The sequence below is a fragment of the Sus scrofa genome, chromosome 9, assembly GCF_000003025.6.
Source record: "Sus scrofa isolate TJ Tabasco breed Duroc chromosome 9, Sscrofa11.1, whole genome shotgun sequence".
Lineage (NCBI taxonomy): Eukaryota > Metazoa > Chordata > Mammalia > Artiodactyla > Suidae > Sus > Sus scrofa.
The window spans coordinates 103,566,547-103,591,757 of record NC_010451.4 but is presented as its reverse complement, the minus strand read 5'-3'; the positions used below and the strand labels follow the sequence as shown (position 1 = coordinate 103,591,757).

At 39.4% G+C, this 25,211-nt stretch overlaps 1 protein-coding gene across 1 annotated transcript in view; it reads left to right on the top strand.

Moving 5' to 3' along the window:
* RELN (reelin) overlaps positions 1–25,211 on the top strand; it is a 502,874-nt gene that overhangs the window by 371,971 nt on the left and 105,692 nt on the right. Inside the window, 7 exon segments of the mRNA XM_021063495.1 lie at positions 6,612–6,749; positions 7,639–7,825; positions 14,485–14,566; positions 14,569–14,689; positions 17,238–17,409; positions 17,934–18,134; positions 23,256–23,488. Of these exon segments, the coding sequence (XP_020919154.1) occupies positions 6,612–6,749; positions 7,639–7,825; positions 14,485–14,566; positions 14,569–14,689; positions 17,238–17,409; positions 17,934–18,134; positions 23,256–23,488 (1,134 nt within the window).

The following is a 25,211-nucleotide window of genomic DNA, read 5'->3' as shown; positions in this document are numbered from 1 at the left end:
TATGTATATATGTGTGTGTATATATTTATGATATGTGTGTGTGTATACACACACACATACATATATTCATTCTTTTTCAGATTATTTTCCTGTATAGGTTATTATAGAATATTGAATCAGTTCCTGATCTTTCTTTTATACTGAGTATATTAGAAAAATAGAACTAATGAAAACTTGATTTCCAAACTGCCCTAGCTTTTTCTCACTTCTCCTTTGGCCTCAACTTTTGTTTTTATGAGAAAATTCTATGAGCCAGTTCCTTTGGGTTTGACCTATAAAAGAGAATGATACAGAAATCTAAAAAGTCTATGTCAAGACAGTTTGGATTGCAGGGCTGTCTTCTTGCTGCAAATCCCTACTTTTTCTTTTAAAAGCTTAATAGACACTCTTTTTCTTTATTCACAATCTTTCAGTAACAATGAAAATCATCCCCCAGGAAGCAGTAGCCTCAGTAACTAGGGAGAAAGTTAAACATTTGATAGTATGAAAGAGAAAAGCACATTTTTTTCCCCAAAATATGACATCGTTGCATGTTAGACTGATCTCTCTGAGGCCTGTGTAAGGAACAGATTGTAGGATAAAGAATGAAGACAGGGAGACCAGATGGAACATGATGGAGGATAAAGTGAGAAAAAGAATGTATCCACACACACTCACACATATATGTGTGTGTGTATATATATATATGTCTAACTGGGTCACTTTGCTGTACAGCAGAAATGGACAGAACATTGTAAAGCAACTATAATAAGAAAAAAAAATCTTTAAAAAAGACAGGGAGACCAGTTAGGGGCAGGGGCCCCAGGCATTAGATGTTTAGGTGGCTTGGCGTATGATTGTAACGGACATGGCAAGAGCCGTCTTTTCCGAAATATGATCAAATAGGACTCATTGATGGACCAGATGGGGGCTGTGGTAGAAATGGCAGAATCGAAAGCAATTTCTGAATTCTGGGCCTGGGAAAATTGTTGGCTGGGAGTACCACTGAACAAAATGGGAGACACTAGAGGCGTGGATCTAGGGCAGAGAATTCAGGATCATAATGCTGCGTATGTTTTGTGATGTGAAGTTTGTAATACTTAATCTGTTTAAGCAGAAATATCAAGAAGCCAATTGGACTTAGGAATCTGCGGCTCAGAAAAGAGGCATGGGTGGAAAAGTTAAATACTATGAGTACTATTTAGACGCTGGGACAGGATGAGCTCACCCAAGGAAGAACCTGTGACTAGAAAGTAGAAGACCTGAGTTCTCAATATTTCTTTGTCAATGATTAACTACACTCTTTAACCATTCACAACCTCTTCAAACTGATTCCTTACATATGTGATGAAGAGTTTTAACTAAATGATCTTAAAAGTCCATCATAGTTCTGAAAAATTCAAAGATTTTGTGATTTGTGTAGCAGAGAAAGTATAAAAGAGACAAAAATTATATTTTGCTGTGGTATCTGCCTCCCAAGACCCCTTTTGTAAAGAAAATCACTAAATCAACCCTTCTCGGACTATTTTATATAAGAGTTAGGCTCTACACGAAAACAAGTGGTTAGGTAACAACCTAGAATTATTATTATACCTCCTTTAGTTGAAAATTGAATTACTGCATTATAGAAGAATGCCTCCTTGATTATTTTTAAGGATTCATCATTATGTCAATTGGAACAAAATGCTTGAAATTTGATTTCCACAGATTTTCTATATCCAACTGTGAGCCATTTCCTGGATACTCTATTAACGCTTTGAATAACAAGTTACTACTTTCTCTGAAATCATACTTTTTTTATATCTACTCCTGGGAATATAATCAAGACTTTTATTTAATTTCAATGATATTCTAAGCATATCTGTTAAAATTATAAAAAAGTGACACATCAGACAATTGAAATACTGGTCATACTTGTTGCAAAGCTACTGAGGGTTTTTTCCCTCCATTATTTCACCATTAAGTATATTACCTTCATTATTTAAAAAATACTAATTTTTATTTATTGACATGTGGGGTACAATTTCAAAATTATGATGGTAAGATAGCACTGATCCTGTATTTTAGAGCTGTCCTTTCATTCCCAGAAATGTTTTAAGTTATTATTCTTAATGTAGTTTAGGCAATATCCAAAAAGTATTGTCCTTTATCAAAAAAACCTTTGCAGGTTATTTTACACTCAAATTGTATATTGCATTATTATTTCTTGGCTTAAGAGATAGTATCACCGAAGTTCCTGTCATGGCTCAGCAGAAACAAATCTGACTAGTATCCATGAGGACACAGATTCGATCCCTGGCCTCACTCAGTGCGGTAAGGATCCGGCATTGCTGAAAGCTGTGGTGTAGGTCACAGACATGGCTCGGATCCCGCATTACTGTGGCTGTGGCGTAGGCCAGCGGCTACAGCTCCAATTCGACCCCTAGCCCGGGAACCTCTATATGCCACAGGTGTGGTCCTAAAAATACGTAGTATCACCAAGTTGAAAGTTTTAATATAATAAGAAAAGGTCAGATTTTCATCAATGTTCATTAGCCACTTGAGAGGAAATACATTGGTTCTTAAACCCTTTAGTTTTAACACAGTGCCTGTCACGCTATTAGGATGCTCATTAAATGTTAAGAAATTAAATAGAATTTCGATTCCTTGTGTCTGGATAAACTAAAGAGATGTTTCACTGCAAGCTATCTCTTTTTACAAACTGAAAAAAATCTACTAGATTATTCCTCTGACCACTTGCCTTTAAGTACATGTAGGTAAATAATTGAATTCTGCTTTTCCAAATTTCCTTCAAAGTCTTGGGTAAAGAAAGTAAAAATATTTCTTACAATTGAACAAGCCAATAGGGTGTTTATTTTAATATATCTACTCACTAATACGTAAACTAAACATTATTGCTATAGCATTTCAAAAAAAAAATTAGTGTTCCATTGGTTATTATCATTGTTTGGGGGTTTATAATGCTTATAAACACTATTATAAGGATAAAGTACATTTATTGTCTTTGGAATTCTTGATTACTGTATTATATGCATTTCAGATTTTCGCCAATGGCATGTTTACCCCAAGCATTGTGGGAAAAAGGAAAGTATAGTTTGAAGTGGTGTTCTATTTGGCAAATCTTTCTTATGCTGTTTCGATTTAAGCATGTGCAACTATAAATGGACCGCAGACAAGCAAATGTGGTCTGCATTGTCAAAGATCTGTTAACTTTGGAAAGTATGCTAGATGAAACAACTTAGAGTAGAAATATTGAATGTGTATACACCTGCTCAAAGAAATTATATTGTATATGAACTGAACATTTGTTACCCAGTGAAAATTAATTTTGTTTTTATGAGAGACATTTACATAAGAACAGGGCCTAATGAGACCCAAGCAGCTGTCGGTTGCTGACTTCATAAACAAATCAACACCTAATGACTGAATGAGTTTCACAATAATAGGGTAAATGTAATTACAGTAACTCTGAAGGTGGAAAATACAATTTAGCCTTCATTTACCTTGATTCCTCAGGTTACCTAACTATCGCGAGATGACTCAAATGCTGTTTTATTTCAGTCTAGAAGTTTATAAGGGGGAAAAAAATCAAATCACGAAAAGACTGCCAAGTTTCATTGCCTTCAAAAGTTTGGATTTTAAATGCAGGTCAACTTCATTTCATGATCCATACTGCTGGGGTGCCACTTCCAGACTCAATCTGAAGTGCACAGGGTTTTCCTCCTAAGAATGCCTTTGAGAGAGAGAAACAGAGACAGGGAGAAAGAGGAAGAGAGTGAGAGAGAAAGAGAAAATTGGCAAATTAAGTATTTGTATTGAGGGCGATATTTCGCAGTGATGCAGCTGCAAATCAGTGAGATCACACCTTGTGTTCTCACATGTGACCAGCTGGAGATTGCGCACACGCCTAATTTTTTTCCTCACTAAAAACGAAGCCAATATTCAGCCTCTTTTGCTTTCTCTTCTGTTAATTAATATCAGCACATGAAACCATGGATTGTCGTCTCAAATGGAATAACTCCCTTTAAGCTTTTTATCTTAAGTATCTTTTCAAGGGTTCACAGAAGCGCATGAGGATTAATTAGAAAAAGAATTTGGAATGTGTTTACATGTAACTATTTAGGAGAATAAATAAACTGGGAAATCTAAGTCAGGTTTCTGAAACCCTCCAACCTCATTTTAGTGTTTGAAATATCAAAACTTCAAAATAATGCATGCCGTGGGTTTCATGTAGGCATGTGACTATAAAGAAAATAAAATCCCCTCAATCCACAAAGCATCAGTGCAATCATTCAATTTTTGAGCTGGAAGGGATCTTAGAAATCAGTGTGCCCAATCCCTTTATTTGAGAGGTGAGGAACTGAAGCCCCCGAGGGCTTCAATTTCTCACTAAAGGTCACACAGCTGATCCATTATAGAGCCAGGGTCCAAGGGTATCGGGTCCCCTGACTCCTAGCACATTTTTCACCCCATTACCTACAGAAATCAGAAACAGACTGCCTTTTCCTGTCCTGTCCATTCAATCATTGGCTTATTTTTTTTTTAGCAGACTTTTTTTGTGTGCTTGCTTTTTTCTGTTCCCGGGCAAACTGCTGAGACACAAAGCTATCCTTGTCCCCCAAGGAGCTCTCAGTCTAGACATCTGTGGCCCTAGACTTGACTCAGATTATCATCAGTCTTGAAAGAACATAGTCCTTCCTCCTTTTCATGACACTGGTGAATGAGTCTTTGTTTTCGGTAGGACTCTACACTCTAAGTACCTGATTTTACAGTATGTGTTTCTAAAATCCATTTCTTTATTTATTTTCATAGGGTACTGTTGATTTAGAGTGTTGAGTCAATTTCTGCTGTACAGCAGAGTGACCCAGTCATACATGTACTTACATTCTTTTTGTCATTATCGTCCATCATGGTCTATCCTAAGAGACTGGACATCGTTGCCTGTGCTGTACAGTAGGACCTCATTGCTTATCTATTCTGAAGGTGATAGTTTGCACCACTTCTTCCTCCTTCCCCTGTAGCAACCACAAATCTGTTGTCTATATCCGTGAGTCTGTTTCTGTTTTGTAGGTAGGTTCCTTAGTGCCATATTTCTTAAGGGGACTGTAACAATCATGATAGCTGTTAGATTACAAATATAAACTGTTGGGAGTTCCCGTCGTGGTACAGTGGTTAACGAATCTGACTAGGAACCATGAGGTTGCAGGTTCGATCCCTGGCCTTGCTCAGTGGATTAAGGATCCAGCGTTGCCATGAGCTGTGGTGTAGGTCACAGATGTGGCTCGGATCCTGCATTGCTGTGGCTCTGGCGAAGGCCAGGGCTACAGCTCTGATTAGACCCTTAGCCTGGGACCCTCCATATGCCGCAGGAGCGGCCCTAGAAAAGGCAAAAAGACACACACACACAAAAATGTATATATATATATAAACTGTTACCATGGAAGAGGTGCATCTGTGTCATTGTATGTACCACAAACAGCACTGATAGGCTGCAAACCTGTGTCTACTTGATTCACCTCAGCAAATCCTGGAATTACCCTACTAGGAATAAAAAGGCAACCTATTAGCCACAGATCATTAGTAAAATAAACAGTAACGGCTTAGTCTGGATTTTAACAGTCTGTTATGTACTTAGGGAGTATTTAATATGTGGGTAATTGATGTAGTAGACTTTCACAGATCATTCAGAGCCATTAAGATCAAGTGTATCTGTAGATAGTGTAATTGGGGAGGATTTAATCATGGGACTGAGCATGCACATTCATTCTGTAAATTCTTTTTGGTTTTATTTTGTTTTGCTTTGTACTTGAACCAAAAAGAATTGATTGTGGATCCGTGAAAGTTCCTAAAGATGAAAAATATGTGATTTTAAAAGAATGGAAACCTTCTTGGCATTGCTTTCAAAATATTCTCTTTTTAGACTTTATATTTGATTGAGAAGAACCAAGGTCCCAGGTGTTTCTCTATGTGTAATGGATTGCTTAAGTTTTTAATCTCCACTTAACATCAGCTTGTCTGTGAAACCCAAGCAAGTTAACGTTTCAGAAATAATAAGCAGAATTTAGCACCATTATGTTCTTACTTGTAATACAGTACATTGCAGCATGTCCCCTCAACCCTAAAACAGTACCTCCAAGTGAAACTATTTGTTTTAAATTGAGAGCTAACAGGAAGTCTTCCAATAACCTCTGATTCATTTATTGTAAGAAAGTGCATTACTCTAAATTAAACACCTCACATTTTCATCTGTGAGAGACAGTTTAATATAAATTTTTATTTTTCAAAAATATTCTTTCTTTTCCCAGCATCAAATGCCTATGTAACAACAAAAATCTGATATTGTGCTTTCCTTTAAAATGTCACAAATTAAGAATGAGATATACAGAAAACACGGAGATTTCCTTTTCACTTTCCTTCATAATGGAATTGTTGAATCAGACAGTAATTGAGTAGAAACGCAACTGCTAAAGAATGATTGGGAAAAAAAAAAAAAAGAAAAAAATTTAAAAAAAAAAGAGGGGGAAAAACTGTAATTGCAATGTATACATGTAAGGATAACCTGACCCCGTTCTGTGTCTGTAGGACCCCACATCAGTTAAAATATTGTTTTTATTACTCTGCCTTGTTTCTAGGTCCAGTGCCACCCGCTTCCGTTGGAGTCAGAGCTACTACACGGCCCAGGACGAGTGGGCATTAGACAGTATCTATATTGGGCAGCAGTGCCCAAACATGTGCAGAGGGCATGGCTCGTGCGATCGTGGTGTGTGCAGGTACCTGCATCAGAAAGCGGGGTTGGCTCTCCGCGCCTCAGCATGTGTGTTTCTAGGGACCCCCCAGCAGCCATCCTCAGAGTTCTAGGGATTGATTAATAAATAAAGAAACGGCCAAAGGAAAACCATCCTCCTTTCTGTAGCCTTATTTTAGATGTAAAAGATATCATTGCCTTGCAATAGGCATCCAGCCGTATTTTCAAAACTTCAAAATATAGCTTCAACACAAGGCCTCCTGGGCTTAAGTTTCAGACTTTATTAATTAACCCCAAAGTCCTCTTTGGTAGTTAATGGAGCCTTGCTATTGTTTCCCCCTCCTTCCCCTGACAGCCTCAAAGCACTAGTCAAACAGCTGCTGCACGCTTTCGCACACCCCTTCGCCAGAAGCTCAAGGTTGTGTACACAGGGAGGTGGTGATTATCGCTAATGAGGATGAGATAGGAACACACTCGAATACTTAAAGTCTCTAAAAGAGACATAATTTAATCAGAACGAGGAAATGTAAAACGCGGCCACCGTCACGTGTTGTTTGAGCTGACAGGTATTTATATGTGACCTTTAAAGACTGTAGGAAGATCTCATGGTCCTTCCCCTCCTCCCCCACCGCACGTGTGCACACATGCCCACGTCTCACTTCACCACTCCTTGAACCCTGTTTGCTACCGTGATAGCACTATTTCTTTTAAGAAAGGATTCTGTCCTTTTTTAAACCTTTGTGAAAAAATGAAGGTTGTTACCACCATATACACAGATTAACACAACAGAGAAAAATCTAGTGTAGATGCTAATCCCTGAGCAAAAGTGAGACCTGGGCAGCGTGGCAGAGCACATGGCTATGGCATTCACACACGAGTCCATCACTTGTTCACCCGGCCCTCCTGTCTCATAGGTGTGACCGGGGATTCCAAGGCACTGAATGCCACCCGGAAGCTGCCCTTCCTTCCACCATCATGTCGGACTTCGAGAACCCGAATGCTTGGGAGTCTGACTGGCAAGAAGTTATTGGAGGAGAAATTGTAAAACCGGAAGAAGGGTGTGGGGTCATCTCTTCTGGATCATCTCTGTATTTCAGCAAGGTATGACTAAGAACAGGGAGTCGGAGTTCCCACTGTGGCTCAGCTGGTTAAGACCTGACATTGTCTCTGTGAGGATGCAGGTTTGATCCCTGGCCTCACTCAGTGGGTTAAGGATCCGCATTGCCACAAGCTGCAGTGTAGGTCACAGATGCGACTTAGATCTGGTGTTGCTGTGGGGCTGTGGCATAGGCTGGCAGCTGAAGCTCCAATTTGACCCCTATCCCAGGAACTTCCATATGCCACGGGTACAACCATAAAAAGAAAAAGGAAAAAAAGAACTGGGAGTAAGTGGTCAGGGCAGTGGCTTTTTCAACATGTGATGCATGTATGGGGCGATTGAACTCAGAAGTACAAACATGACACAGTTTTGTTTTTCCCCACATTCCTTGCTTTTGACTGGGCTTTGTCAAATCCTATGCCTTAACTCCATTTGGGAAACACTTATAATTTTATGCTTGGCTTTGGCTACTACGAATCCAGGTTAGGCCGATTTATAATTCATGCCCTCTTGTAGCTAATTTATAGCCCATTGCTCTCCTTTCCTCCAGTGCCAGCCAGGCCTTTGTCTTGGGGGGGCCTTAGAGTGGGATAGGGTCTTAGCCTCTTCTCATCCAGCCCAGGGAGGGTGCATGAGCTAATGGGCCTATGGGTGAGGGGGTGAGTGGTTCTGGGAGCTGGTGGAGCTTAGAATTTACCAAACAGCAACTCTGGAGCCAGACTGTCTGTTTCAGTCCGATTCTGCCCCTTCCTAGCTATGTCACTTTGAGCAGATTCCCTAACCTCTGTATGACGTGGCTTCCTTATTTGTAAGGAGTAAATACCTCATTAGAGTTATTATGCATATTGAATGAGTTGGAACTCATAGATGGCATTTCTATGAGTATTTACTAAATTTGTCAATCCATTAATCCCAAAAATGTGGTTGGAGGAAGGAGGAATAATGCTGAGGGGTGAGGTGCAGTGGGGTGCACAGTCATTCCTACGGACTAACCAGCTGTCCATTGACAGAAGACGTCTAGGGCCCCATTTCAGCTCAGTTTGGTGGCTGCTGGTGGCCATGACTCATGTGGGACTGACATGGTCAACTTGGGCTACCATAACAAAATACCGTAAATTGGGTGTTTTTCTCACAGTTCTGAAAGCTAGGAAGTCCAAGATCCAGGCACTGGTAGATTCATGTCTGGTGAGAGCCTGCTTCCTCGTTCGATGATGGCTGTCATCTCATTGCATGTGCACTTGGTCGAGAGAGCAGAGAGGAAAAAAAGCAGACCCTGTTTCTCTCCTAAGCCTATCATGAGGGTTCCACTCTCATAACTCAATTACCTGCCTGAGGCCCCACCTCCTAACACCACCCCCTTAGGAATTAGGCTTTCAACATCTGAATTTGGGGACACCCCAACATGAAGTCCATAACAAAGACTCTGAGGAAACGTTTCTTGCAGGATTCAGCTTCCCCAGTGGCAGCAGACAGATCAGTCCACACCAACTGGGGATCGAGGTGCCGGCCAGGATCCCTGCGTCTGATTATCTTAGAACCCTCCTAATCCACGTTGCTTGGTGAGGAATGGGGCTGAGAGAACCACCTCTGTCTCCTTCCTCACCAGTCTCTTCCTCCCTCCTCTGGTCCGTCTCTTCATAGCATCTTCAGAAGGGCTGCAGAGGGGAGCATGTCCAGTTCTCCAGCCTGAGCAGTGTCTAATCCTAATACTGGCAGCTCTCTTTAGAATGTGGGGTGACCAGCACCACTTCTTTCCAGCAGGGACCATAGCCACCAATTCTCAGACAACTGGAAATGTCCCATTCCATATCATATTACAGGTACCCAAGGGTGGGTATATTCCATAGGGTTGATACATTGCAGAACCTGTTTGGGCAGAAATCCAAGGCAAGTTAATTTATGCAGATGCAAAAATAGGTGTAGCTTTTGTTTGGATGCAGGTGCGGAACAAAGAATCAGCAAGTAAACAAGATAGAGAAGGACAGAAAATCAGGGGCGGATTCCATTTAATGATATTTCTTGTCCATTGACACTGAAGGTCTCCTGGTCATTCTTTTTAGAGATAATGGTCAGTAAGTAATCAATATACATTGCATAGATCTGAGTACTCTGTATAATTGTGCAAATGGAAAGCTTGTGTCTCCTATAACTACCGATGTTAAAACAAGATTTTGAATTCTTAACTGGTATGTACCCAAATACCCCAGTAAACATGTGTATGTACACACAGATATTTTAAACATAGAAAGGTTACATATCAATATATCTTCCACTTAATTCAAGATAATGTCTGGAGTCAAACCACCAGGCCTTGAACTGGGCTCCGAAACTCATTATTTGGTTCACTCTGCAGAGCTGTAACATCTTTCTGTGTCCTGGTTTTCTCGACTGTAAGGTTGGATGTTGGGCCTGAATTAACGCAGGTAAAGAAAAAAAGGATAGTGTTGGGCATAAAGCAATAGCTTTGTAAGTGTTAACTGTCCTAATTACATCTTATGGGTATAAATTTCTAATTGGTATCATTGAATATTTCCATATATTATGCCCTACCACTAACTAAATCAGCATTTCAAAAATAAAATCAGCAGTTCTCACATTGCAGTGAGCTGTGGTGTAGGTCGCAGATGCGGCTCAGATCCCGCATTGCTGTGGCTGTGGGGTAGGCCAGCAGCTGCAGCTCCAATTCACCCTAAAAAGCAAAAACTAAAATCATTCTCTTCCTGTCCAAACCAGCTTTCTCCCTAAATTTCTGTCAGAATATCAGAGGATCACATTTTCACTTTTTTCCCTCCTGTCAGTCAGATCTGGTTCGAATTCCAAGTGAGAGAAGTTAGCTCCAGCAAACAAGGAAATTTGGTTCCTGTAATCAAAACACAGGGAGGGCTTAGATGAAACTGGTCTCAGAGATAATGGGAACTAGAAATGCCAATGCCCACAGAGCTCTCTTCTTAAGAGGAGCCTCTATGCTCAGGTCTGCGGTCATTGTGAGAATGGAACCATAGGCAGCCTCGCAGGAGAATGTGGGGAAGGGTTCTGATTGGCCAGTCACACGTCCTGGGAATGGTGTGCTGTGATTGGTGTGGCCAGAGTTCTCTACTCACTCCTTTGGCTAAAGGTGGGCTTCACAGTTTGGCAACCCCCACCAGCCAGCACAATTGAAGTAGAGAAGGGGCAATAAGCCAAAGGAAGGGTTCCTTAAACTGTCTGAAAACCACCCTAGATGAATGTCTCTAAAATCATGCTTCCATCACCAGTGTTCAAGATGGTCACCAATACTACTGCCCTAACCCCATAACTTATTTTCTTCTTCCAAACTTGAGTCCTCTGCTCCAAACAGAAAGCTCTCCTCATCATCCCACATACTGCCAATTTCATTGTCTTTCTTAGTCTCCACTGCCCAGCATTATGCCTCTACCATCTCTCACACCCGTATAAACCTTGCAGTGTCTTCCCCAATCCTACTGCTTCCATGGAGCTTTCTGGGACCCAGACAAACTAAACTAATCTCTCCTGTCTTTGGCTCTTTTGTTGTGTTCTCTACATAAATAGATCATATTTTTATTTTTATTTTCACAGTCCCAAGCAAAAGGCAGAGTCGTACCAACTGAACAAAACTTCTAAATAAGATGTTCAATTCAGAAATGCATGCCTTGCACTAGGCATTTACATGTCCCTTGAGACTGAAAAATTGGAGCATTGATAATTGATCATATGACAAATGGGACTTAATAAAGACTAGAACTTGGTCTGCAGCCCTAAGTTGTCGCTACTCTTACTGCACAGATCCATGAGCTCTCCTTTCAAGTTTATTTTTGTATACATGGTATTGAGCCTGGAATACCTGGCAATAAATAATTATTCGTTGAAACAAGAAATGAATGAGTGATGAAAGAAAATTGGAAAACATGAAAAAGTTCTGAAGAAATAGTCATTTTCAAATAAAGATAGTAGAATTCTTTTTCTTTCTTTCTTTCTTTTTTTTTTTTTGTCTTTTTGTCTTTTTGTCTTTTTAGGGCCATACCTACGGCATATGGAGGTTCCCAAGCTAGGAGTCTAATCAGAGCCGTTGCCACCAGCCTAGGCCAGAGCCACAGCAACACCAGATCTGAGCCGCGTCTGCGATCTATACCACAGGTCACGGCATCGCCGGATCCTTAACCCACTGAGTGAGGCCAGGGATCGAACCTGCAACCTCATGGTTCCTAGTCGGATTCATTTCCGCTGCGCCACGATGGGAACTCCATCTAGTGACATGTTAATTAAAGAAGATTTTAATGGAAGACAAAACGTAAAGCTTTAGAAAGCATTTTAGGGGTTTTGTTATAAAGGCTTTAGATTCTGAAGGCATTACCTTTAAATTTTGTAAACTGTGCGCCATTTTAACCTAGAGTGTCAGGGGGAAATTGGCTGGTATTTTCCACACTTCAGGAGTGAGGAGATCCTTAACCTAGTACTCTTACACACATACACACACATTTCATTTTTTTTGTTTGCTTTTTTAGGGCTGCACTTACGGCATATGGAGGTTCCCAGACTAGGGGTCCATTCGGAGCTGTAGTTGCTGGCCTACACCACAGCCACAGCAACAAGGGATCTGAGCCAAGACAGCAACTTACATTACAGCTCATGGCAATGCCAGATCCTTAACCCACTGATCAAGGACAGGGATCGAACCTGCGTCCTCATGGATGCTAGTCAGATTTGTTTCTGCTGCGCCACAACAGGAACTCCTACACATGCTCATAAATACATTGATCGGAGTTCAGTAGAAAAACTGCAAACTGTGTGTTACATCAAATTGTAAATTCTGACCAAAACGTTTGCCGTGAGCCATTTCCTTTTCTTTTCTTTTTTTTTTTTTTTCTTTTTTCTGCCTTTGAAACAATGTTGAGCATTTCGGGTCACTGAACAAAAGAAAATGATTTGTGCCTTCTCTAGGAAAAAACGTCTTCCGTGCTAAACCAAGCATTTGCATGATATTTTTCATCATTTACAAAAACCCCAGAAGACATTTTCAGAACCTCTGTAGACCAACACCATAGTCTCCTGGAAAAAACAACACTGTGCTGTGAATTTCACAATAGACCAATCATTCCAGCCATCTAATTGTGATAATTGGATTTTTATAATTCTCCTCACCTTAGATCTTTATCCTTCTGGCTCATTTCCACATGTCAAGATTTTCAGAGATGTTTGCTGGTTGGGAATTAACCAGCTAGATTCTTTCAAAATCATTCTTCGTGTAATGATCCTAAGGCATGAAAATCCACAGTCAGATTATAATAATCTCTGAGGTGTTGCACACTTCACATTAGCAGCAAGAAAAATTAAAAGCACGCCTCACACATGGAAAATGCATATTACTTTTAAGATTTCTTCTAAGATATACATTAAATTGAGAGTTCAAAAAATGAGTTTGTCTCAGGATTAACCTCTGTTCTCTTTTGACTGGCACCCCTGTTTATTTAGCAATCTCTTAATTGGCTTTCGATTTATCAGTAACAGTGTACTCCCTTAATCATCCCCAAATATTTCCCCTGTGACTTCTGATAACCGAAACCCGTTCTTAATTAACTTAGTGGATTAGAGTGGGGTTTACATTATCAATGTGAGGGGTGCTTTTCTCTATACCCTGTGTCCTGTCTCAGGTTTTCTTCCCGACTTCTGATTGAGCTCCTCGGAAACTCTCCCAGACTCGTCAGTGTGGTCTGTGGATTAGCTTTGACAGAATCACTCTGGGTGAAAGAATCTCGTGAGCAAACTTTTTCTCAGTCCCAATAGCACGAAACCGTTTACACACCACAGGAATGATGACAGACCTTGTCAGTGTGTATCTCATACCTCACAACAGGAGGGACCCGCTAAGCAAAGGAAGCAAGTTGCTGGATTTGAGGCAGTTTTTACTGTTTTTTAAGACACGAAGAGATCATTTAGATGTTGCAAAAACTTATTTAAGGATCCCTCTTACCCTCTCTATTTCCAAAAATATGGAGAGAGATACAGACTGACTGCCTGGGAACCCTAGAGGCTCCAGTATTGTCTTTTTGTCCAGAAGTTTCTGCCTTGCCTGTTTCACTTCAGTCCCCAGGGAGGAAGTGGGTCAGTCAGGGCATGTCTGTGGAAAGACTGTCCCCTCAGCAAGGTAGGCCCTGTGCTAGGCAGGTGATGCCACTGCTTTTGCATCTGATTATCACAACACCCTATATGGAAGCTGTTATTACTTATATTGTACCTTTGAGGGAAATAAACGCTAGAAAGGTCACACAGCTAGTGAGCAGCATGAATCATGGGCTGGGATTCAAACCCAACTCCAACTGATTTCTTTTTCACGACTCAGCCTGGAGGAGATTTACCAGGCAAATACTAGGAAGGTTTTAATGTAAAGGAGTCTTGCTTTATTTTTAAAGACTTTTGAATACTCTTGGGTGTAAGTAGCAGTTCTCAAGGGTCTCATAACCACATCTGGGCAGCAGTGATGTAGAGACTAATAGAACATAGCCAGAAGCAGTTAAATGGTGTGACTGGCTCCTCTCAACAATAAGTGGAGACAGGATCATCTCCAGGTGGTGCTCGGATGCTTGTGTGAATTTGAAACAGAAACAACGAAATGCCAAAGACCTCCCAGATCATTGAATCTGTGGTTTTTCTGTCCTTTGAAAAGGCTGGGAAAAGACAGTTGGTGAGCTGGGACCTGGATACTTCTTGGGTGGACTTCGTGCAGTTCTACATCCAGATAGGTGGAGAAATGCTGCATGCAACAAGCCTGACAGCAGAGAAGAGGGCGTCCTCCTCCAGTACAGCAACAATGGGGGCATCCAGTGGCACCTGCTGGCGGAGATGTACTTCTCAGACTTCAGCAAACCCAGGTAACCAGCCCTGATGGCATGCCAGTGGTGTCCAGAAGGGGAGAGATGACATTGCCGAGTAGATGTTTCCAAAGGTGGTTGGTCGTTGCAAAACTAAACAAACTCATAAACATCTGACATGAATAATAGCCTAACATATGAAGGTTTCGTTTCATATGAGTTTCTGAACAGAAAGCATTTGTATTCACATATGAATTTTTTGAAAATCTGAGAAGGGAGTTCCTGTTGGGGCTCAGCGGTTTAAGAACCCAGCTAGCATCCATGAGGATGCGAGTTTGATCCCTCGCTTGCTCAGTGAGTTAAGGATCCAGCATTGGCGAGAGCTGTGGTGTAGGTCACAGATGCAGCTCGGGTCTGGCGTTGCTGTGGCTGTGGTGTATGCTGGCAGCTGCAGCTCTGATTCAACCCTTGGCCCAGGAACTTCTGTATGCTGCAGATGTGGCCCTAAAAAAAGAAAAGAAAAAAAGGAAGGAAGGAAGGGTCATTAAAATCTACTCAAAGATACCACTTTTAGAGTATTCCTTTCTATAATCTTGGTATTTGCGTGTGTGTATGTGTGTGTGTGTGTGTGTGTGTGTAACTGAATCACCTTGCTTTACATCTAAAACTAACACATTGTAAATCTACTATACTACAACTTTAAAAAAAAGAAATTCTACATTGGAAGATATCAGAAGAAGACCCCATGATGGGAAATACATAAATAAAATGAATAAATTTAACAAACAGTCCTGAGAATCTCTGTAAAGAAAGTTTTAAAACCTCAGAACTTCCTTCAGAGATATAAAACAAATAAGTAAATAATAATACAGCATCCCCAGAGAGGAAGACTGAATATTATGATATGAGGGTATCTGTTAATTTACATTTAATGTTTTTAATGCTATTCCAATAAAAATCTTAGTGATTTTTTTTTTGGAGCTTTATACCTACAAATAGGAACTGACAAAAAATAGTTTACACTTTTGGCAAAAAGTAGAGGGATGCCCTACATGATATTAAAACATATTGTGTAACCTTCATAATTAAAGTGGAATGATACCAGAGTATGTTTGGACAGAACAAACCATGAAGCCAAATGATGATCCCCAGATATATGAACCAACTTATATATGAAAAAAAAAATCAATGAGAAAGAAATGGTTATTCAATCAAGTGATGTTAAAAAAAATGGTCAGGTTCTTGGGGGGAAAATATCTATTTAGATTATCAGCTTATGTCATCAAAAACTGTTAAAGATTGGTGAAAGATTTAAACATTTAGATTACTATCTGATCTTGAAAAAACACCTAAACTTTCTAAACATAAATTCAAGAGAGGAATTAACCATGAAAAAGACTACTTGCACAGAAATATACTACAGGCAAATGTAAAACTACATACACATGTTAACACATACAGGTCAAAGAAAACAGAAAAAATGAAAGAAGGAAAACTAAGAAAATGTTTTCAACAAATATGAGAAACAGATGGTCAGTGTTCCTGTAAGGAGCTTATGCAAATTATTGGGGAAAACACTAAGATCCCAATAGAAAAAAATGGGTAAAAGGAATAAGTAAATGTACAAAACAGGAGACACGGATGTTTCATAATATAATAATATCCAATCCTTGTTGCAATAAAAAAGACACCATTCTTCAACAAATGGTCATCTTCTCATGATAGCACCAAGTGTTCTGTCCACATGGAAGCAACAAAACACACACTCTCATGTCATCCTGCAAACCATCATGCCCCTTCCAGAAAGGAATTTGGAAAAAATTAAAAGCTTTAAACACTACCAGTTTATTTGACCTGGTAATTCCACTTCTAAGAATCTTCCTTAAAAAAATAAACCCACATGTACATAAAGCTTTATGCATGAAGATTTTCATCACACAGTGATTTATATATGGAAAGGTGAAATAAATAATAGCATGTCTATGTGACAAAAAGTTACATGAATAGTAAAATGATCTTAAGAACTAATTTTACTGACATGAGAATGTGCCTATAATATAATGTTAAGTATGAAACTGTAAGAAACCAAACTATACACATATCTGATCTGTGTAAAAGATTACATACTTTAATGACATACATCAGAATGTTAACAGGGCCAACCCCTTGTGGTAAATTGTGGGTTATTTATGTTTCATTGGTAATGTGTATTTATGTTTTCCCTCTATAGGTAAGAACTGCTTTGAAAAAAAAATAGTGCCATTTTAATACAATAAGATACGAATTAACAGTGTTTTCTAAGGATTTCTTTAAAATGTTATGGCCATTGTCATGATAGTCAAAAGATATTGTTCAAGGAATCAAACACACTTGAAATATTTGCTTCCAAAAGGTACAGTTCCAAATGGAAAAGCAATGACCAGGACTGAACTTCCTTACAACTTTAAACCCCTTGTCTGATCTGGCTAAACATAGAAACTTTTCAAAAATACCAAGAGATCAAACAAAACTAAACTTTCTCGTGTTGCTACTCGTGTTATTTTAACAGAGCTGCTAAGAAAAATATAGCTTTTCCTTTCCCAAGGGTCAATGATTTGCTTTTATGCAGATTTGTCTATCTGGAGCTACCAGCTGCTGCTAAGACCCCTTGCACCAGGTTCCGCTGGTGGCAGCCTGTGTTCTCAGGTGAGGACTATGACCAGTGGGCAGTCGATGACATCATCATTCTGTCGGAGAAGCAGAAACAGATCATCCCAGTTGTCAACCCAACTTTACCCCAGGTAATTCTCATCGTGTTTGAACTCCAGGAAGACATAGACTTGTAAAAGCAGATGGGATGAAAAACTACTCACCTCCCCCAGGAGGTGGTCCTTGACACTTGAAAATGTAATTTCATTTTCTGTGTTTGCCCTTCTTCTTCTTCTTTTTTTTTTTTTTTTTTTTTTTTGTTACCTCTCTATGCTACCAGCTCATAGGTTATTTAGATGTTAAAAAAAAAAAAAAAAAAGAACAACAACAAAAAGAAACAAACAAAAGAATACTGGGAAGTTTGGCCAAGTCATCAAACACAATTATTAGCGTGGTTACAAAATGATCAGAAACACAGTGGCAAAATATTTTCAGTTGTTAAATCATCAGGAAAAAAAAGTTCATGGCAATTTTTTTTTAAAGTTTATTTAGAGAGTCTGGTGTGTTTTCCTAGAAATACAGATAGTACGTGGCCCTGCATGTCATGAGTTGAAAATTCCCGTCTTGTTCGCAAAGCTATCACATTGCTTTTCTGTGTTGTTATTGTTCCTATTAGAACTTTTACGAGAAGCCAGCCTTTGATTACCCTATGAACCAGATGAGTGTGTGGTTGATGTTGGCTAATGAAGGAATGGCTAAAAATGAAACTTTCTGCTCCGCCACACCGTCAGCCATGGTATTTGGAAAATCAGATGGGGATCGATTTGCAGTGACTCGAGATTTGACTCTGAAGCCGGGCTATGTCCTACAGTTCAAGGTATTTATGCACAAACTTCTTACAGGTTAAGGAGCAACCACCTTCCAGATTTATAAATGAAATTCACAAAGAACACAAAATGTTCCTATTCTATTAAAGTAGGGACTCGTTTGGACAGTTTCCGACGATCTTAGAATGGCAAAACTTTTTAGCTCTACCCATAAGGAAGACAGCTTGTCCGTTTTTAAAGAGCCCCAAAAGTTGTGGCTATGTCACTGTATTTAAATGCTCATGCAACTCTATCAGAATTACAAAGAAAGTTGACTTTTAGGATCTCAATCTGATTGTGACTTAATGAATCCCATGCTTCTGAATAGTTATAGATAAGTTCTCCTTTTCAGCTTACTAGGGCTTTGGGGACTGGTCCGTTATTTTATGTTTTTACTGTGGGATTTTTCAAACAATTTCTCTTCTTTTGATTCAGTAAATTTTCACTTTAATCATCGTAGTTCTCTGAAAAGCTTCTTTTTCAGCACTGTGATAACATGTCAACATGTATAGCTAGTATTTACTTTGACAAGCCCTTTTTTCAGAACCCTAATCAAAATTTCATTGTGTTTATAATAAAATCCCATTGGTGAATTCTGGGTCGAAAGTAATGCAATTTTAATGAAGCAGCACAACTACATGATCCTTACATAATGGCAGGATACAGATGCTAAATAATTTACAAATAGAATTATTAAAGAGATCAGATGTTTATAGGAAGCTCTTCAAATATAATTTCCAGAGGTCTGTAAACAAGGCAGTTAGTCATAAATAAAGTGATTAGTGAAATGCTATCATTCTCTGTTTAGATTTTGATGCTAAATTGCAGCGGAAAAACCATTAATAACAGTATATGACTCTATATTAATTTGTTGGCACTGCCTAAAATGGAAACAAAATAACAGCAATAGCAAATACACTGCAGAATACTATGCTGTTTGTCATCTGGCACCTCTTCTAATTAATGAGTCACAGAATCATGATGGTGTCGATGTCGAACTCTGCAAGGTAGTATTCTGAAGTTTAAAAATCTAAGTAAAGAAACAGTAAATGGTTCACATAATTAAACAATCAGCAACAATGCATAATGTCTGAGAAAAAAAAATCTAAATTCTCGAGTCACACCAGAAGAAAAGTGTTGATTTGTGGCTGTTGGTTGATAATAGATATGTAATGTGAGTCGTTTGGGGATTGATAATTAGTATACATTTGGAATCTGTAGTAGGAACTTGGTGTTATTTGTACAAAAATTCACAGTGCTGGGAAAGTTGTTGTGACTGCCTGTCATGTGTCAGCACTAAGCAATAGGAATATAGAGATGAGCAATGTAGTCCTTGCCCTCAGGAAGCTCAGAACTAGGCAGTGAGCCAGAAAAGTGAACAGTTACAATTCAGCTGCTGGAGTGCTATGGTGGAAAAGGGCTCCGATGCTGTGAGAGTACCTGGCATAGTTCTTGGCCTACGGAAGGTGCTCAGAATTATCTGTGGTTTCATAGATGGATGGATGAAAAAGTTGAAATTGGAAGTTTCTGGAAATACAGAGACTTAACCAGCCAAAGAATGGGGGTGGGGGAGAGGGGATTCCAGTGCAAATATGTAAAAATACATGAAAGTGCAAATGAGAATGGAAATGTTGAAACTGTCAGGAGTTTGGAGTATGTGCCACAGAGGTAAGTGATAAAGGTGATCCTGATTGGCTTTACCTGAAACACTAAGTCATTTGGACATTAACCCAAGAGCATTGAACCATGGAAGATGTTTAATCCACTGACTGATGTTTAATCACATCTGTATTTTAGAAAGATTATTCTGTTCACTTAATTGGGGGGAACTGGAGTCAACAAGTATATTCATTCATTTATTCAGAAAATATTTATGAAGCCTCTATTATGTTCCAGGCTCTGTTTTAGGCTGTGAAAATGAATAGGAATAGAGAGTTTGATGAGGATGGTGGAGGATAATTACTATTTTACAGAAGATGTCAAGTTCGCCTCACTAATAAAATGACTTTTAAGCTGAGACCTATGAAAAGAGAAGGAGGGCGCTATGCAGCTCTCTGGGAAAGAACACTCTAGGCACAGAGGACAGACAGGACAAAGGCTTTGAAGTAGGAGTGTGCTTGGAAAAGTTCAAGAAAGCACAAGGATGCCACTGTGACCAGAACAAAGGGAGAAAGGAGAGACAGGTAGAAAAAAGTAGGTCAGACTTCAACTTCTGTTCTAAATAAAATGGTCAGCAGAACAGTGACATACTCTGACTGAGGCTTTTAAAAAATCACTCCCATAACTGTGTTGGGAGTACACTGGCTAGAAAAAGGCAAAGACAGACCAGCCAGGCAACTATTGCAGTGATCCCTGTGGTAGCTGATGGGAACTTGGACCTGTGGGATGATGGGGGAGGGAGAAAGAAGTTCTCAGATTGCTGAACAAATTTTGAGTAAAGGAGGACTGTAGAGGAGTCATCAAGGTAAGAAATGAGGAGGCCAGATTAAGAGATCACATGGGGTTATAAACATAAACAGATGGATCTGAAGATGTTACAGGTGTGTAGTCAACAGGTGTGGATGACCTGCTGGGTGACAGAGTGGATTCTGGAATGACTCCCACATTTCTGGCTCCACTCCCTAAAACTGGAAATACAGGAAGAGGAGGATTTGTTTTAGGATGGTGGATAATGAGACCAGGCTTGGACCTGTGGACCTAGGGACACCTAAGGATTCCAAGGTCAAATGCACAGGGAACAGTTATGTACATTGTCCAGACAGCCTTGAGAGTCATAGGCATCTAGAAGGAATCTGAAATTACAACTGTGAATGAGATTAGGGAGCAGTATAGAGTGAAAAGATGAGAAAGCCAAGAATGAATTCTAAAAAACATCAACAGTTAAGAGGCAGGCTAAATGGTCAGTTAAAAAAACAATCACAAGCTTGTCACAAAACTGAAAGTTCTGTTGACTTGTCTGCTTTAGTAACAGTGGCTGTCATAATAAGTCCAAGACAAAAGCTACCTAGTGTGCCCGGTGTGACTGCTCTCACCACATGTCAACCAAGGGCTGTGCTTACTGACGGATAATGTAATAAAAAAGCTTTGTGTTAGGAGAAGTAATCATGCATCTGAGAAGGTCAAATCTTTACTTATATTCTTGACATTTTACTATGTGATCTTGGGTAAATGAATCACAATAAAATTGCCACTAGCCAAATTTTAAATCCTTCTGAGAGATGCTTTCTAGCTCTAAGCATGGAAAAAAGGAAAACATGGAATCTTCTTTTTTTGACAGCCTGGCTCAAGCCACCTTATAATCATGAGGATGAGCTGGTTGACCTCCTGAGCTCTGCCCAGTATTATTTGCCTATATGCATACCTTTCCTTTGTCCTTTATTTTTGGTCATAATCATGTTCTTTATGAGTCCTTCAGTTTTTTCCTATAAAATCTGACTATTATATTTATAAAGTTTTCTGTGATAAAATTCTGTGATGGCTCCAACCAACCAATGCAATAAGATATGAATAGACCATTTATATCAGATAGCATGTAATTAAATACCAGGGGAAGAGTTTGACATTTACAGTGATCCAAAATATAAGTTAAAACAGTAATAAAATTTTTTATGTATTTATTAATTTAGAAACTTCTAAAACTATAATAATATTCAGTGCTGTCGTAAAACTGATCCACTTGAACCCAAGTGATTAAAAATGAATACATAGAGGCATTCCTGTTGTGGCTCAGCAGGCTAATAATGCGGCATAGTGTCCATGAGGATGCAGGTTCAATCCCTGGCCTCACTCAGTGGGTTAAAGATCCAGGTTGCCACAAGCTGCAGCATAGTTTGCAGCTGAGATTCAGTGTTCCTGTGACGATGGTATAGGCAGCTGCAGCTCTGATTCAACCCCTAGTCTGGGAACTTCCATATGCCACAAGTGCCACTGTAAAAGAAAAAAAAAGAATTAAATTTTTTAAAAATTTAAATGAACACATATAAATAGAAATTCAAAGTATTTCTGCATTTTATTCAGTAATACTACTCTTAGGTATTGTTCTGGCAATACCAAATCAACCAAAGAGAAAAAAAGATATTTTTTGCAATGCTGTACGTAACAGCAAAGTAATATGTTAAAGAGAAAGGAGGAGGAAGTTCTAGAATTGTGATAACTTCAACTATATGAGCAAAATATATGCTTTCTTATAAATATTTAAGGGGAAAACAGAAAAATAAAAAAATGTTTGTGCTGGAGTTCCCATCGTGGCTCAGTGGTAACTAAACCAACTAGTAACCATGTGGATGTAGGTTCGATCCCTGGCCTCGCCCAGTGGGTTAAGGATCTAGCACTGTGGTGTAGGTCACAGACACGGCTTGGATCCCACACTGCCGTGGCTGTGGCCTAGGCTGGCAGCTGCAGGTCTCATTCGACTTCTAGCCTGGGAACTTCCATATGTCTTGGGTGCAGCCCTAAAAATAAAAAAAAATTTTAAAAAGGTTGTGCTAGGACATTGGAATTTAGGTTCCTTTTTTTTTAAACAATTTTTTAGAATATTGTTAATTCTATGATGACAGTCATCTACAAAAGTGCACAGAACAGTAAGAGTTTTATTTCTGGACTATTTTGCTTTTTTTTTTTTTTTTTTTGATGCTGTGACAAAAACTTAGCTCTTTCATCTAAGTTCACAGTGATTTCTTACTGAGCTTTTGTAAGAAAACAGAATAAAGATGCTTGTTCCACTGAAAGCAGAGGACAGCTTCAGTAACCTTCACGTCCTGAAGAGGACAACTCTTTATCATCTGCTTCCCTCTGTTTATACCCGCTGTCTGGAAAAGGAAAAGAAAGCAGTTTCCTGCCTTCTTATCTTTTGTCCAAGACTCCAATCATATCTGTGCTTCTCTCTTCCCTCCTGTAATCCCAAGAAAGCCACAGAACCACAACTGGTCCCACTTTCTATTGAAAAGCACCTATTGCTTGCCTAAACAAAGATTTCCAGAACCTACAAAAAGGCGCTGGCTGGAAATGAGCTGCATGTCTTTTCATAAAGTTAGCGCAGACTCCGTAGAAATAGCCCTGAGTGCTGTAGCACCTAATTTGTTAAATGATGACTTGGAGCCAAAACCTGATATAATTCTCTTTCCTTTTAACAGCTAAACATTGGGTGTGCCAATCAGTTCAGCAGTGCTGCCCCAGTTCTTCTTCAGTACTCTCATGATGCTGGGATGTCCTGGTTTCTGGTGAAAGAAGGCTGTTACCCAGCTTCTGCAGGCAAAGGATGTGAGGGGAACTCCAGAGAACTGAGTGAGCCCACTGTATATCACACGGGGGACTTTGAAGAATGGACGAGAATCACCATTGTTATTCCAAGGTCTCTTGCATCCAGGTAAAGTGACCATTATGTGCCATAGTTGCCGTTTGTTAGGAGCAGATATTTATCTCAATGTCTTCATCACATATATTCACAGTCTCTAGCTATGTCTGTTCAAGTAAGGACTCTTGAGGAAATAACATATCCACTCATGAAACATATTCACTCAATTATTTATTCGTTCAACAAATATTTATTGAGCTACCCACCTGTGCTAAGTTCTGTTCCCAGCACTGGGATTACAGCACTGAACAAAAGGTGTTTAAAGACTAAGAGAATTGGGAGTCCCCGATATGGCTCAGGAGGTTAAAAACCCGTCATAGTGTCCATGAGGATGTGGGTTCAATCCCTGACCTTGCTCAGTGGGTTAAGGATCTGGCATTGCTGTAAGCTGCAGTGTAGGTTGCAGATGTGGCTCAGATCTGGTATTGCCATGGTTATGGTGTAGGCTGGCAGCTGCAGCTCTGATTCGACCCCTAGCCTGGGAATTTCCATATGCTGTGAAAAGAAAAAAAAAAAAAGAGAGAGAGAAAGCTAAGAGAATTATAAGGCATTATTATGTGAGACTTTCACTGTTACAGAGATTTTTGATAATTTAATGCCTCATCGAATAGACAATATGAGATATCTTGCAATATAAAAGATCCTTTTAAACGACTATTAAGATAAATATTAAAACTGTAGAAAAAGATGTAAAGTCAGTTGACAGAAGAATGAAATAAATGGGTTAAGAACTTGAGGAATTCTCTTGTGGCACAGCAGGTTAAGGTTCAGTCAATGTCACTGCAGTGGCTTTCGTCACTGCTATGGAACAGGTTTGATCCCTGGCCCCAGAAATTCCACATGCTGTGAGTGTGGCCGGAAAAAAAAAAAGAAGAATTTAAAGCAAAGGAGTTCCCGTCATGGCTCAGTGGAATCAAATCTGACTAGTATCCATGAGGACGTAGGTTCGATCCCTGGCCTTGTTCGGTGGGTTAAGGATCCAGTGTTGCCATGAGCTGTGGTGTAGGTCACAGACATGGCTCTGATCTGGCATTGCTGTGGCTGTGGTGTAGGCTGGCAGCTGCAGCTCCAATATGACCTCTAGCCTAGGAACTTCTGTATGCTGCAGCTGTGGCCCTAAAAAGAAAAAAAAAAGAATTTGAAGCAAAGAAGTTTATATGAATAGGGCAATAAATTTAACTCTGAGCTTCTTGGCAGCTAGGATAAAATGCAGAGTAGTAGAGATAGTGTCATTTGATTGTCATTGTGGGGTAAAAAGAAAGAAAACATATACATTCTAATTTTTTAAGATAATACTTTTCTTTCAACACAGTATTCTACAATAAATGTATAGTACATAGATGTATATTTTTTCAGGTAGAGTAGGTAATACTAAAATCAGTGTTTTTAACTATACAATTTTTCAAAGGATAAGAAGACATTCTTCAAGAGGGCACTTCTTAATTGAATCCTAGAACATAGCATTCAGTTGTGGCTCTGTCAGAGCAGTTCTGTGTAGTGCTGAGATGATATAATAAGTCTATTTGCACTGCTTTCTGAATGTAATTTAATATAGGGTAGACTACTCATTAGTGCCATTCAACAATATTTTTAGCTTCTTTCCTAGATTATGGTAGGATTATACCTTCCCCAAACCCTTTAAAGTTTGGCATTGAATGAAACTTAAATATATAAACTTATAAGTCCAGTGTGCATTTTGCCATGTTCTCTTTTTCATGAGAGCATCTTTTGAGAT